This window comes from Pyxicephalus adspersus, chromosome 7 (genome assembly GCF_032062135.1).
Source record: "Pyxicephalus adspersus chromosome 7, UCB_Pads_2.0, whole genome shotgun sequence".
Lineage (NCBI taxonomy): Eukaryota > Metazoa > Chordata > Amphibia > Anura > Pyxicephalidae > Pyxicephalus > Pyxicephalus adspersus.
The window spans coordinates 5,373,861-5,389,369 of NC_092864.1; the positions used below are offsets into that span (position 1 = coordinate 5,373,861).

At 44.1% G+C, this 15,509-nt stretch overlaps 2 protein-coding genes across 3 annotated transcripts; both read left to right on the forward strand.

Moving 5' to 3' along the window:
• The first annotated feature begins 690 nt into the window (after nucleotides 1-690).
• On the forward strand, nucleotides 691-7,194 carry LOC140334925 (uncharacterized). 2 transcript variants are annotated; one of them, XM_072417210.1, is made up of 8 exons: nucleotides 691-1,147; nucleotides 2,682-2,889; nucleotides 3,560-3,605; nucleotides 3,673-3,712; nucleotides 4,785-4,826; nucleotides 5,409-5,450; nucleotides 5,532-5,660; nucleotides 6,030-7,194. In XM_072417210.1, exons 1-8 carry the CDS (start codon nucleotides 959-961, stop codon nucleotides 6,138-6,140), a joined length of 807 nt encoding a protein of 268 aa, XP_072273311.1. In that variant the 5' UTR covers nucleotides 691-958; the 3' UTR covers nucleotides 6,141-7,194. The 2 variants fall into 2 exon arrangements, with proteins under 2 accessions (XP_072273311.1, XP_072273313.1); XM_072417212.1 differs by having other exon boundaries at nucleotides 3,563-3,605.
• A 577-nt stretch (nucleotides 7,195-7,771) lies between these two features.
• CDIPT (CDP-diacylglycerol--inositol 3-phosphatidyltransferase) lies at nucleotides 7,772-14,258 on the forward strand. The gene is made up of 6 exons (XM_072417209.1): nucleotides 7,772-7,912; nucleotides 8,482-8,616; nucleotides 9,426-9,579; nucleotides 11,169-11,250; nucleotides 11,331-11,412; nucleotides 11,516-14,258. The coding sequence occupies exons 1-6, from the start codon at nucleotides 7,852-7,854 to the stop codon at nucleotides 11,674-11,676; spliced, it is 675 nt and encodes a 224-aa protein (XP_072273310.1). The 5' UTR covers nucleotides 7,772-7,851; the 3' UTR covers nucleotides 11,677-14,258.
• The last annotated feature ends 1,251 nt before the right edge of the window (nucleotides 14,259-15,509 follow it).

Consider the following 15,509-nt stretch of genomic DNA (forward strand, 5'->3'; position numbering starts at 1 on the left):
ATGTGCATGGAGACGGGGAGCCTATTGCGATCTCACAAAAGAGCTGCCTAAAAGTATAATACTGGGGACCTGAGAAAAAGAGAACACTCAGAGCATCACAGCGTGTGTATAGGGACAGCCACAGACCAGTCAGAGTGCCCATGGCAACACCTCCTTACCAATATTACCTACATGAGCAATACTGAACCATGGAGCAATGAAAGAAGGTGATTGGGTCTATTGAATCATATATTTTTTTTAGATCATGTGCAAGGTTAGGTGCCATATGGCTGAAAGGCAAGGCGGTGGAAGCGGTGTGTAAATATCCGGTAACATACCGCAGGAAACATACTTGCACAGTCCATGCCACAATGGGTCAGAGCTGTAATGGTGGCACAAGGGGATCAAAAACACTTATGCAGGGGGTTTAATATTGGGGCTGATCATTGTATAGCAGCAAGCATGGAAGATTGATACATACACATAACACCACTATGAATGTAAAGCTGAAAAAAATTTAAGCAATTTTGCATTTAAAGAACCCATAATTTGACTTACTGACATCACCCAAAATGTGTCCACTGCAGCCAGTTGCACTAGGTGACTTCGCCGTACCCTTTCTAATTGTTTTTTGATAAATGTAAATTGTGATCATCATCATTTTCTGAATTGCACGTCTACACTTCTGCTGCAATGAATAATTCCTTCACATTTCTAGGATGACTTGCAAGATTGGTTGCAGATGCTCGATCCCATCCCTGGGCGCCTGGATTCCTAGCAAGTGGTGTTTCCATGGCAATGGCAGTTGCAGCTAAATACCTCCAAATCTGTTCAATCTCACCTGTTTGCAAAGACCACCCTGTTCACCAATCAGACAACAGGTTGCCCCGATAATTACCAGTCACGGCCATCTTAACACTTCACGCCTGAGGTGACCTACCTAGATATTTGCTTATTTAGCCCTTTGTTTGGAAGACAAATGGATGAAAAAGGGACCCAGTTACCCCCCACGTCCAGCACCAGCCCTGTGGAGGAGCACGAGCGCCAGGTGGACAGTGATGACAGTGACCATGCACAGGCCGTAGATGATAAGCAGCTGTTGGCGGACGTTTTAGAGAATACGGCTGACATGGTGGAAATAGCTGTAATGTCTGTGAAGTCCACACAGGTAATGGCAGGGTTAAACTATGATGTCATACTATTAAAATAATTGATCACATTTACCACAAATGGAAAAAAATATTATTTATTTCAGCCATGCAGGCATCCTGTCACCCATAGCAAATCTGATCTGGATCTGATTGCCGTGAATGCCCGTGTTTTGTTTTATTGTTTCTGCTTCAAACTAGCTTGTTGTGATCTACCTGGACAGATCCCTCCAGAAATGACTTCAAAATATATATTTTTATTTGGCCTTTTTTCTAATTTTTCTATTAACAATGGTGACAAGTTTTGTTTTTACTATCCTGACTGGTAACCATAGTGACAGATTTTCCAATATGGACGCTGTGTGCCAGTAACCATATAGATTTTCAAATATGGCCGCTGTGTTAGTAACCATAGCAACACACTTTACAATACGGCCACTGTGTGCCAGTAACCATACAGATTTTTAAATATGGCTGCTGTGTGCCAGTAACCATATAGATTTTCAAATATGGCCACTGTGTTGGTAACCATAGCAACACACTTTACAATACGGCCACTGTGTGCCAGTAACCATACAGATTTTTAAATATGGCTGCTGTGTGTTGGTAACCATAGAAACAGATTATCCAATATGGCTGCTGTTTGTGTAACAGACAAATTTGCAGACAGTAATGGTCACAATGAACGGTCAGAACAGCCATTTTGCAATCTAGATCATTTTCCCCCACACACACTAGGCCTCAGTAATGACAAAGTGATCTTGTACACAGGACCCTCATCCCTGTCGTGTTTTCAGCCTCCAGTATAAAAATATAAGACAGGAATGTCTGTTGCTCATGGCAATTGTATTGCAAATGCTGTCTTGTTGCTATAAGAAGTGTCAACAACACCAGATAAATGCTTAATATGAGCTCTAGGAAAATGTGAAGTCTCCAGGTCTCAGGCATACGCTGTACGGCCACACTTCATAACTAAAGGTCCCTACCAAATATTGCTGTGCTGGTGACACATTCAGCACCATATTGTTTGGTGACTTTATATGTAGTGGGATAGAACTTGTAGATACTGGTTGCTATAGGCAAAACATTTATTTTAGGCCTTTTCATACACAAGGCAGTGATAGGGATGTTATTGGAGATGGTCAGCAAATTCGATGGCCTTCATGTGTGATCCGCCACATGCCAGGCATGACAGCCAATTCAATGGCTTCCAGTACACCCGTCAGGATTGATGTTACCTGCTGCATACAATATCAGAGGCGCCCAATCGAAAAAATTGATTGGAGAGGATCAGCATGGCCGGCATGAACCCTTTGAACCTCCATCCAATGAGAACGCTCATAAAGGCAACCCCAGCGCTATCACTGGACAGTGTAATGGCAGTGGGCGGGGTTTAACCTCCAAGTCAAGGAAAGTCAGCAGACTCAATATGCAATATTAGGATAACGGCAGTGGTGGTGTTCTGATCTGAAATCTGTTCAATTGGTAATAATCAAATATTCAACCCGTGATCATGGGACCACGCATACGTTGATATTGTTGTATTGCTTGCAGGTGGCGTATTGCTGCGTGGTGGAAGCTCTCAGCCAGCTCAGTGACATGTTGGATATTTCCTGCAAAGTCTTCGAGTCCTCCCAGCAGCTTGCGGCACGTTTTATGAGCCAGAAGGGCCACGATGGGTACCAGGAGCTTTTCCTGGGTCATCCGGAGCTTGATGTCACTTACAGCGCCTTGCAGAGGAGCCTGGAGGAGGCCGAGGAGGGTAACGTCTCAAAATAAACCCTTATTGTTAGCAGTGCTATGGTGGAATTCAAAGCAGCCAATCGAAATTCAGCTTTTAGCAGATTCAACATACCAATAAAAGCTTTGCTGTGGCATTATTGAGGGCTACCCCACACCAATGCCTGGCCATACATTAACCCCAGCTTACATGCTTTGCAAATGCTGCCCTAACCCCAGGGGTATTTATCCCCTGAACAATAGGAGCGAGCTGGGGTTGCAAATTTACTTGCGGGGGGCTCTATAACACATTGGCACGAACCAGTGTGCTGCAGCCCTCAAAAAATGCCACACTGATAATTTTTTGTGGTGCGTGGAAGCTGATAGGTGATTGGCACCCATCTGTGTGGCTACTTCCTGTCTAAATGCACTGCCTCCAGTACTCCAATGACAGGATTTAAATAGCACCAACAAATTACGCAGCGCTGTACATTAAATAGGGGTTGCAAATGGTGTGCCATGATGACTCATTTGGTTTTATGTTCTGGTGCCATCCACCAATATAAATGCAGAAAGAATGTAACCATAGTGACATCTAGTGGCCAAAGATAAGAAAGCAATTCCCATATCAAAATGCTTTAGCCAATTAAAGGTGTGCACAAGGAGATTCATTGATGATCTATGATAAATAACCCGCCATTTATTTCCCCCAGCAGCTTTTCCTCATCTGATGAGCAGAATGAAGAGGTCCCATGCTCAGTAAGTAATATACTTGTAGTATTGTTGCCCAGCAGTGTCTAGGTCTGACCGGTGTGTCTTCTATTAGGGACAGCCTTGTGTGTGCTCTGAGCAGTCACAGTGAGGATGTAAGTTGGATCTTCTTGTATCCTTTTGTCTGTAGGAATCTCTATTGTCCCTGTATGTCTGTAGGAATCTCTATTGTCCCTGTATGTCTGTAGGAATCTCTATTGTTCCTGTATGTCTGTAGGAATCTCTATTGTTCCTGTATGTCTGTATGAATCTTGCTTGTCTTTCTATGTCTGTATGAATGTCTCCTGTCTCTGTATGCCTGTATGAAAAACTCTATTGTCCCTGTATGTCTGTATGAATCTTGCTTGCTTCTCGATTTCTGTATGAATCTCTCTTGTCTCTGTATGAATCCCACTTGTCTCTGCGTGTATGAATCTCCCCTGTCTCTGTAGGTCTATATGAATCTCTCTTGTCTGTCTGAATCTTGCATGTCTCCTTCTATGTCTGTGTAAATCTCTTATGTCTCTGTATAAATCTGTCTGTCTCTGTTTGAATGAATCTCTCTTGTCTCTGTTTGTCTATATGAATCTCTCCTGTCACTGTCTATATAAATCCCTCTTGTCTCTGTCTGAATGGATCTGTCACTGTCTGTATGAATCTTCTTGTATCATTTTGTCTGTAGGAATTTGTATTGTCCCTGTATGTCTGTATGAATCTTGATTGTTTTTCCATGTCTGTATGAATCTCTCCTGTCTCTGTATGCCTATATGAATCTCTATTGACCCTGTATGTCTGTATAAATCACTATTGATCCTGTATGTCTGTATGAATCTTCCTTGCCTCTCTGTTTCTGTATGCATCTTTCCTGTCTCTGTCTGGATGAATCTCTCCTGTCTCTGTATGTCTGTATGGATCTCTCCTGTCCCTGTTTGTATGAATCTTGCTTGTCTCTCTTTGTATAAATCTCTTCTGTCTCTGTATAAATCTATCTGTCTCTGTTTGAATGAATCTCTCTTGTCTCTGTATGAATCTATCTGTTTCTTATCTGTATGAATCTTTCCTGTCTCTGTATGCATCTCTCTTGTCTCTGCCTGTATGAATCTCTTGTGTCTGGATGAATCTCTCCTGTCTCTGTCTGGATGAATCTCTCTTGTCTCTGTATCAATCTCTCTTGTCTCTCTGGTGCAGGAGGATGAAGCAGATAACGATAAGACGTCTCACCACAAACAGGTAACACAACGCCCTTTATCCCAAGCTGAGGGGTGACACCAATGTCCTCAGACCTCCCTGTCTCTCCTGTCTCTGTATGTCTACATGAATCTGTTCTGTCTCTGTCTGGATGAATCTCTTCTGTCTATGTCTGTATAAATCTCTTCTGTCTCTGTATGGATCTATCTGTCTCTGTTTGAATGAATCTCTATTGTCTCTGTATGTCTATATGAATCTCTCCTGTCAATGTCTATATGAATCTCTCTTGTCTCTGTCTGTATGAATCTATCTGTCTCTGTCTGTATGAATCTCTCCTGTCTCTGTCTGTATGAATCTCTCCTGTCTCTGTCTGTCTGTAAGAATCTCTCATGCATCTGTATGCATCTGTCTCTGTTTAAATCTCTCCTGTCTCTTTGTGAATATCTCTTGTCTCTGTATGAATCTCTCTTGTTGTCTGTATGAATCTCTCTTGTCTCTGTCTTTATGAATCTCTCTTGTCTCTGGATGAATCTCTCCTGTCTCTGTCAAGATGAATCTCTCCTGTCTCTGTCTGGATGAATCTCTCTTGTCTCTGTATCAATCTCTCTTGTCTCTCTGGTGTAGGAGGATGAAGCAGATAACGATAAGACGTCTCACCACAAACAGGTAACACAACGCCCCTTATCCCAGGCTGAGAAGTGACACCAATGTCCTCAGACCTCCCTATTCTTCCTCTGTTCCCTGTAGGTGGAGAAAGTGTGCGTCGAGGAGCACATGGGAGGAGCCTATCTGACACAGCGACGTGGGTCCCTTCGCCGCTCCGCCAGTGCCGATGAGCTCTCATCTCAGCTGTCCGAGGAGCGGAGTGATATCCAGGTACTGTACTATGTGAAAGGGTCAGAGCGCCCAAAGGCATCATTTCTGTAGCTGAACACCCACAAGTGACCCAGATACAGAATCCACTGTTCTGTTTTTTTTATGGTTGGTCTTGTGATTTACACACTTCTCCATACTGGGGGACATGCATGGTTCCTGGCTCAGCAATTCAGTTTCCTGTGTCACCACTATATCGATACCATGACCTCTCTCAGTGAGCCAGAAGCAATAATGGTAAACTAGGAAAGAGCAGAATAATATTAGCAGTGTGGGGATCACAAGACTGACTGGACAGAAGCACACAGATGGCTGCATACTGCTACACAATGCAGAAAATATTTCATAATTTGTTTGTCTTTCCTCCCACAGCCCAACGCCCAATCCCCAAAGTGCAAGAGTCCCACCAGCAAGATTGTCCATCACCAGCAATCCAAGAGTAGTGACAGCGATGTGGAGGAACCGCCCAGCCCAGAGCCATGATCCAATCCACAGGAGGTGCCTCTAAAATCACTCACAGTGATCAGCAACTAGTTATTATTATAATTTTATCGTTATTTGGCTGGTGAAACATATTCAAGTTGTTACTGTGACGATACTGTCCTAAGGGGACATTTCTAACTCAAGAGAATTGATACTTCAGGAGCCTGCACTCATTGGACCTCCAACCTTCACCCTCCTAACTCCAGCCATGTACCTCCAGCCTTAGACCTCCACCTTTGGGCCTTCAACCTCTTACTTTCATTCTTAAACCTTAAACCTGTTTCCTCCAACCATATACCTCCAACCTTCACCCTTGTACCTCCAGTCATGTACCTTCATCCTTAGACCTCCAACCTTGCACCTTGATCCTTGAACCTCCAACCTTGCACCCTCATCCTTAGACCTCCAACCTCGGACCTTCATTCTTAGACCCCCAACCTTGGAACTTCATCCTTAGACCTCCAACCTTGGACCTTCATCCTTAGACCTCCAACCTTGGACCTTCATGCTTAGACTTCCAACCTTAGACCTTCATCCTTAGATCTCCAACCTTAGAACTTGATCCTTAGACCTCCAACATTAGACCTTCATTCTTAGACCTCCAACCTTGGACCTTCATCCTTAGACCTCCAACCTTGGACCTTCATCCTTAGACCTCCAACATTAGACCTTCATTCTTAGATCTCCAACCTTAGACCTTCATGCTTAGACCTCCAACCTTGGACTATAAGCCTTACATCTCCAACCTTGGACCTTCATCCTTAGACCTCCAATCTTAGACCTTCATCCTTAGACCTCCAACCTTAGACCTTCATCTTTAGACTTCCAGCCATCTACCTTCAACCTTAGACCTCCAAACTTGAACCTTCAACCTGTTTCCTCCAACCTTTTACCTCCAGCCCTAGACCTCCAACCTTTCACTTCCATTCTTAGAATTCCAACCTTGGACCTTCAGCCTGATATATCCCACCATGCCCCTCCATCCTTCACCCTCATACCCCCAGCCTTTGTACTTTTAACCTATGTTTTAATAAAACCTGTTTGTTATCTAGAAGTATCTGTTGAATATTGTATTATTATAGCTTGGATGACCCCAGTAGGATGTGTTAACATATCAGAATCTGTCATTTACAGCTACTTTCAGGGTTGTTAAATTCATCCTGGTGTCACTACCTAATCAGCCGCTGTGTTACACGCATTCACCTTGTGAAGTGTCCAAATACCCAATATGCAGTCATTCAATGAACCACAGCCTGCACAAGTGGCTGCTACCACCAAGGGGTGCTGCACTTTACATGAAGAATATATATCTAATGACAGGTCCCCTTTACTATAAGTGTAATGATCCTTTAAAGTGTAACTTTAATTGTAGAGAATACAGATGATAGGCTTGGTTATTGACAGCCTGTTATTAAAAAGCACCCTGGGGTATAGAAAATTCCTTAATGGTTTCCTGCCTGCGCTAGAAATTGCAGCTTTGCCCCCTCTGCCTGTTGTTAGGAGTGATCATTATTCTCTCCTCCATCATTATGGCTCCTGCATCAGCTTCAATCCACCATCATTCCTCCCAGAGAACTATTCGCCACTAGATATCGCTGCGGAGTTCCAGAATCTCTCTGTCACCGTGAACAGCTCTCTATGGCTCGACAGGCGGCGCTCTCTCTCCGCTCTCGTTACTCCCAGCTGGTTGCCAGGGAGCAGAGTCCGGTCCATGACGTCACGGGAAAAGATGGCGGAGGAAAATATTTTCCTGTTCGTGCCCAACCTAATCGGTAAGTGGAAAATTCCGGTAACGAGTGCCGGTTCTGGGTGGGCAGTGTAACCGCAGGGAAGAGAAAGAAACATTTTCAGTGTCACATTATTATTACAGCTCTGTGACACCTGGTAGTGACAGGAGGCTGAGAGTAATGCTGGAGACGCCATAGGAAGGAGCAGCCTCCTGTCATCTCGGTCATACCGGTACCAGAATGTCAGTCATAGTAATAAATATCTCTATAATAAGCCTGGAAGTCATAAAAAGACAACAATGCCGCTGACTGGGCTCCCTGGGTCAGTTCCCACCTGGGGCTGCATGGAGTTTGTCTCCTCTCCTTGTGGGGCTCCACCTGCTATACAAAAACACAAATAGAGAATACACACCCCTCCTCCTGTAATAATGTCATGGGGATTAGATAGTCAGATCCTCTTCATTTTCAGCCGGTGATCCTGCCAGTTATGCATTTCCTGTGCTTGGGTAACAGAATGCGGGGGGGGGGTTCTGTAGTCCAGAGGGGGAACAGGGTTGAATATTTGTCTCTGTGAGTATTTTATCGCCTCTATCTCTGTCTGCTCTCTTCCTCAGGCTATGCCCGGATTCTCTTCGCCTTTGTGGCATTTTATTTCATGCCAACCTCGCCTCTGGTGGCCTCCACCTTCTACCTACTCAGCGGCCTGCTGGATGCCTTCGATGGACACGCCGCTCGGGCACTGAACCAAGGTAAGATTGAGCAACTGACCACGGCGTCCAGCGCCATCTGTATTGTGCCCCTGTCGCCCCCTCCCATCTCAGAAATACCAGTCTGTAAGATGGCAGAGACGTCACTATTTGGCTTTATTTATACTGGCGTTGAGGTTGCAGTGTGGTTATTCCTGCCTCAGGGGGGCGCCATATGTAGGCTCTTCCTGCAGCAGCCCAATAGAGAATGAAAGGGGGCGCCAGTGAGCCAAACCAATATCACTCACTGTACCAATTCTGTCACCGAGCGACTGGCGAGCTGCCAGAATCCACACAAGATCTGTCAATCTCAAGGCAGATCTGAACCGTCACAAATAGTTTGTGTTCTTCTATATATGAGGCTCCCTCTTCTCTTTCTCTGTAGATCCCCTATTTCAAGGACAGCACTGCATAATATGTTAGCGCTATATGTATCCTGTTTATTAATAAAGTGGACAAGCCTTTTAAATGACTTCTCTCAGTGGTTAGTACTCTGGCCTTTGCAGCGCTAGGTCCCAGGTTTGAATCCCACCCAGGACACTATCTGCATGGAGTTTGTAGGTTCTCCCTGTGTCTGTGTGGGTTTCCTGTGGGTACTCTGGTTTCCTCCCACATCCCAAAAACATGCAGTTAGGTTAGTTGGCTTTCCTCTTAGACTGTGGTAATGGCATATGACTATGGTAGTGACATTAGATTGTGAGCTTATTTGAGGGGCAGCTAGTGACATGACTATGGACTTTGTACAGCGCTGCGTAATATGTCGGAGCTATATAAATACTGTGTAATAATATTAATATTATTTGTTCTCTCAGGAACCAAGTTCGGTGCCATGCTGGACATGCTGACAGACCGCTGTGCCACCATGTGTCTGCTGGTAAACCTCTCCCTCCTCTACCCATCCTACACCCTGCTCTTCCAGCTCAGTATGAGCCTGGACATTGCCAGCCACTGGCTGCACCTGCACAGGTATGGTGACCCCTCTGTGATTCTGCATAAACACGGCCGCTGTAATGATCCCGGGGGGTTGGGAGCCCTCCCGGCACTGAGATGAATATTCAGTTATACTGTGCACATCATCTGTGATGGTCTTTACATGGGGATGTGATAAGCAATCAGTGTGAGTGTCATGGCTATCTCAGAGACGTTTGGTTCCTACAGAAAACTCAGATTGAAGGTCCCACAGTCTATACATGAGGTGCTTTATACTTATACTAAGTCACATTTTTAGATACTTTCGGTTTAATTTTAATATCTGAAATTGTGTTTTATCCTATAGTCTCTCTTTAAAGGATACGTAAACCTAGAAAAAACCCTTATGTGTAGATTACATCCAGTCCTTGGCTGTGCTAGTGTTAGATTTGGACTAAGGAAAAGGAAATAGAATGTCACTGAGCCTTCCTAAAATCACAAACTGTTCCTTCCTTCAGTAAACTGTTTATCTTTCACCCACCATGCATTGAAGATAAAGTTTGATGGCCTTGGTGACAACCATGGCTCTCTGCACACATACAAGGGAGGAGTGTTGTCAGCTTAGGACAGGAAGTGTTGTTACTGGCAGAGGAAATTAAAAGAAAAAAAATCCTGAAAATAAAACTAATGCAGCTGCCACACCTAAAGCCTTTTTAAGCTCAACATTTTTACTTTGCAAGGAAGGGTAGACAACCCCTTTAAATAAGATAAAAATGTTTTGTTTTTTTGTAAATGCAACGGTTGCAGCACGGTCCCTTTTAGTCTTGATCGTTGCGGTGATCAAGATTGAATGGGATTGCAGAGCCTCCCAGGATACCTACGTCACACATGCCGGGAGGCTCTTGGTGTTTTTTCTATGCATGCCCCGATCTCGGGGCATTTTTTCCACCAAGGGAAAGAGATGGCGATCTCACGCATGCGCAGTGAGATCGGCTCTCTTTTGTTTCCCTTTACTGCGGCTATGTCACCCAATGTCACACCTGCGCAATGCAAGATCATGTGACATAGCAAGAAGACTGGAGAGTAGAATAAAGATGGCGGCGCCCGGTACATCCTCCACACTGGGACGAAGAGGAATTCCAGGACGACATGGAGGGAAGGTCCAGCCGCATCGAGGGATCTGTGGAATTAAAGGTAAGTGTGATACTTTTATTTTTAGTTTAGTTCCGCTTGAATAAAGTGTAAGCTGCAAGTGGCGAGCTTTTTATACACACGTAGGTGGTCTCCTTCTAGTAATGGGAGGGGGGTGTAGATGTGAAATGTAACGTTACCACTGTTGGGTTTTCATTCAGTGAGGAGTTTACAGATCAGAACAATCATGTCATGTGAGCAGATTTACATTCTGGCTCCAGAGCAAATTCTGTATTCCGCCTGCTTTGCCTACAATGCAAACACATCGCAAATATGACACACTGGGTCTGATATAATACAAAGCAGCCACAGGACTGTCCCAGGCACACAGACAATCTGCTGATCTGTGATTGGTGTGCGTTGTGAATGCAGGTGAACAACAAAGGCTCTGATTGGCCCGTTTATTGGTTGCATACATCTGCCTAACGTGAGTTGCTGCTTTTGTCACCCGCCAGCTCCATCCTGAAAGGAAGTGACAGCCACAAGACGATTGACCTGTCCGGTAACCCTGTGCTGCGGCTGTATTACACCTCCCGGGTAAGTCCATGGAATAACCTCTGACTCGCTGTACGTTGTCACTGGGGGTTTCTTACTGACATGCCTGTTTTTTCTTGCAGCCGGTCCTGTTCCTGATGTGTGCTGGCAACGAGCTGTTCTACTGCATGCTGTATCTGCTGTACTTCACCGAGGGACCAGCAGGTGGGTGCTGTGTGCTGCAGTAGGGTCATAGAGTGCACAGGAGGAGGAACGGGCTCTGTGATCTGATTGGTTTACTGATCCGTTTCTGTCTTTCTGTCCACAGTGGCTTTGGGACCTCTGGGTGCCATCGGTCTTTTCCGCCTCGTCCTCTGGGTTAGCTGTCCAATCTCTCTGCTAAAATCCGCCATCAGTCTCCTCCACATGGTCACCGCCTCCTGCAACATGGCCGCTCTAGACTGCGCTGAGCGCGCCAAGAAAAAATGAGCGCCCCCACGAGGAAGCCAACGTAAAATCAAGTCATATGCTGGTATAACTTATTACTCCCAGTGTTAATCCTTACACTGTATACAAACTAGCCTACCCTCCAAACAACCCCGAGCCGCCTTCCCCCAAATCAACCTGAATTCTTACCCCAATGCTATCAAGTATTAACGCACCTTGTGGTCACCCCAGGCACTGACTAATTCGCACTGTACCAAACGTTATTTTTCTTTGGTGGGGAACAAACGCACTTACGGCTTGTTTTTAGGGTGAGCTTGAAATTTTCCTAATCCTCCTCAGAACACAATTTTATGAGTTAATTTGTAGGACATTTTTTTTTTTTTATGCAATTTTGTATAATTTAATTTAAATTCATTTTTCTGTTGATGTGTTATGTACGTCCTGGATGCTTCGTGCAACAATTAGGGAACATGTTTTTTGTTTTAATATTTAAAAGATGAGATTAAGAACCTCAGCAAGACACAGACCCGCTCCCAGAATCCTTTGCACCGCTGTTGTCTGCTCTCTTGCAGTGTGAGCTTCGGGTAAAACGATTTCCGTTATAATTGGTTTTCAGGGAATAATTTGTGTAATAAACGGGGGGGACTTATAAATGTAGCATTGCAGACACACGAAACCCCCATTCAGGTTGGGATCAGTGGGAGCAATGGAACCCGGGGCAGATTTCATGTATTAGTGATTTGTGAAAATTACATTGTTACTGTGGTAAATTTTATGTATTTGTTGTGTAATGTTGGGGTTCACCCTGGCAAGTTTTATTGCCACTTTGCTAATGTGGAGCAAACTGACCAGTTCTCTTAATAGGGCGCCTCTGACTTTATTATACTGGTAACCAATCAATTTCCTGCGTCAGCATGCCAGTCTAACACTGGCTCAATGACGTCCTTCCCTCCCCACATGACATTGCTCGGAGCCTGGTGATTGGCTGTTCAGCCCGAGCGCTGCATTCTGGGAGGAAGCCGAGGTGATGGCATTCCTTTCTGTACTGGAAGAAGCCAAACAAATGCAGCTGCGGGGGGGTATGGGGGTGAGTGGGCATACACGCCAATTACGGTTAAATGAATGCAGGTCAATAAAAGTGCAAATGTCACTGGACTGTCCGGGTTATTTTATTATCATGTGACCGTTCTCTGCATACATCGATGTCACTCTGCTGCATTACTGAAATATAAATACGCAGTGAAGCCCCCTTAAAAGATCTCGTCAGATTTGGTGGCTGCCATTAAAGGCTTCCAGCCGGTGTTGTCATTGTCATCCTTCAGTGCGCTGTCTCCTTTTTTTTTTTATTATTGTTTGGCTGGGTAAGGATCAGGACGTCAGCCCAAAGCCTTTTAAAGTGAAATGTGACAATGATTGAGGAAACAAAATATTCCTTTATATTTACTGCCGGGATTTAGAAAACTTTGTTATAGAATCTTATTAGCTGTCTTGCTGTCTCTTCTGAATCCCAAGGGGGCCATGCTACTGGACAGCCAATTGGCAGGCAGTAGCATTGATGCCCAAACAATTACCCCACCTGTGGTATCTAAAGAAAAGGCTGTGGACTGCAGCTTGGGGCATCTAGATAAGATTTTTTTTTTTAAATTTAAAAAATCCAATGATTAGTTAGATTGGGTGGGATGGGAATTGTACGGCAGCCATATTTTTATCCCTAGCAGGTTTCCTTTAAATGATATATAAATATAATTTTTTGCATTCCCTTCTAATTGCCACTGACACTTCATTTGCAGTGCCGTACAATAAATAGGGGTTGCAAATGACAGATACAGACAGTGACACAGGAGGAGGAGAGGACCCTGCCCAGAAGAGCTTACAATCTAGGAGGTGGGGGAACCCTTTAATGTAAACAGAGCTTAGACAGGGCTGTGCACTCCCCCCATTAGACCTTGGTAATTGGCCCATACGGCAAGGATCACTTTCAGAGAATTCTGGGTAGAATTCAGAGAACAGACTCAGGGAAAAATAAAACATAATCACAGATCAGTGGCATCATATTCATGTAGAAGACGCGAGAAATGGGATGGCGGAGTGACATTCTGATGGTGTAAGCTAAGGCCTCATCCATCCCCCACATTGCTTTAGAAGAAGGTCAGCGGGGTGCTGATCATTTCTTCTTTACACTGCACCTTCACTATTAAAACGGTTTCTGCTTTATAAATCCTGAAGCAACACATCTATAGTTGGCGATGTTGTAGTTGTTATTGAAGTGTACCTGACGCAGTGCCAGGATTCTCCTTGGTATTTCACTTGGAACCTATAGAACCGTCTGCGTTCTGAGAACAATGGCTCCACTCCAGCCATTGCTGAGCCAGTGCCTATACATTCAATGCTTTAATTCCTGCGCAGCTTCTGCTTTTGTTACTTTTGAACAGATCCACAAACACATATCACAACTCCTAGCCAACAGTAAGTACTCTTATCACTGGTATATACATATTTATCTTCTTCCATCAGGGGGCGCTATGTTCTGTTTGTTCCACTTACCTTGATACATCTATTTCTGTATACCATTCCTCCTGTAGAAGGGAACCATGTGATGTAATAAAGATTTATTATTACCACTGTATGCTGTGTATGTGTTGTTGTGTTTGCATTATAGAAGATTCAGGCTGGGTTTACCCAGAGCTGAGGATGTTCTCCTATTGGTCGTGCATTGGGCCAACCAACGGCTCAGTCTTGTAAGAGGCAGAAGAGTGGGTCACATGATCCTCCATACCCAAATATACCTGATAATTTCTTACCTCTCACCAGCTGAATGTAGCTCTCCAAGACTAGAGAAGATAGATTATCATAGGAGAACCTGGGTGAGCTGGCAAACCTGGAATAGATCTGGTCTGAAAACGCTTGCCAACTAATAGCCAATGGTTTTTTGAAAATCCATTCCAGCTTTGCTGGATTCCCCAGATTCTTCCATGATAGTCTTTCTTCTCCAGTCCTGGAAAGCTTATGGGATCATTGTGGTTCTTTTCACCAGAAAAAAAAAGTGCATTAATATTTTTTTTTTTTTGCTCTGGTGTGTTGGCAGCATATTCACCCGCCATAACACACATATTGTGCAATACAATTCACCAGAATAGATGTGATTGGGCCCTTCAAACAAACAGCACCAATTTACTTTTATTGTTTAATAAATATATATAAAAGTTTACATGATTTCAGGATTATATTGTTAATGGCTAACAGACAATTGGCCTCCTCGCTGTACATAACAGCAGGTTTTGTAATTGCAATTGTAAAAGATTTACCTTTACCTGAAAAGATGCAGCGTTTCCCTTTCCCTCTGCAATGTCTAGAATTTTTCCTTTGTCCAAACTGCCTTTTGCATTACATTTTGCTGAATCTTTCTTCTTGCTGAAAATTATTTTTATTTTTTTCCTGGTCATAGAATATTACTGGCCTGAGGATTCTGTTGGTATCTCTAAGTCCTGCAAGATGGATGAAGGACATCAGGGACAGGACTGTTAAAGTTAGATAAAGGTTCTGAGGAGAGTAAGAAGATCCTTTCAGCAAAAAGATTATTATTATTATTATTAATAAAGAGGATTTATATAGAGCCAACATAATATGCAGCACTGAACATGAAATAGGGATTGCAAATGACAGACAGATACAGACAGTGACACAGGAGGAGGGGAAGACCCTGACCAGAAGAGCTTACAATCTAAGAGATCACACAATAGGAGGGGGGATGTGGAATGGTGGGAAGTAGAGAGGGTTAAGGAGACAGAAGACGGGTAGGTGAGGTTGAAGCGTTGGGTTTTGAGGGCTCTTTAAATGAGCAGAAGGTAGGAGCAAGCCGAATAGGACGAGGAAGA

Coding starts and splice junctions, on each gene's coding strand:
- LOC140334925 (XM_072417210.1), top strand. CDS start 959: ATGGATGAAAAAGGGACCCAGTTACCCCCCACGTCCAGCACCAGCCCT. Junction 3,606..3,672: donor ATGAAGAGGTCCCATGCTCA/GTAAGTAATATA, acceptor GTCTTCTATTAG/GGACAGCCTTGTGTGTGCTC. Junction 3,713..4,784: donor TGAGCAGTCACAGTGAGGAT/GTAAGTTGGATC, acceptor TCTCTGGTGCAG/GAGGATGAAGCAGATAACGA.
- CDIPT (XM_072417209.1), top strand. CDS start 7,852: ATGACGTCACGGGAAAAGATGGCGGAGGAAAATATTTTCCTGTTCGTG. Junction 8,617..9,425: donor CGCTCGGGCACTGAACCAAG/GTAAGATTGAGC, acceptor TTGTTCTCTCAG/GAACCAAGTTCGGTGCCATG. Junction 9,580..11,168: donor CACTGGCTGCACCTGCACAG/GTATGGTGACCC, acceptor GTCACCCGCCAG/CTCCATCCTGAAAGGAAGTG.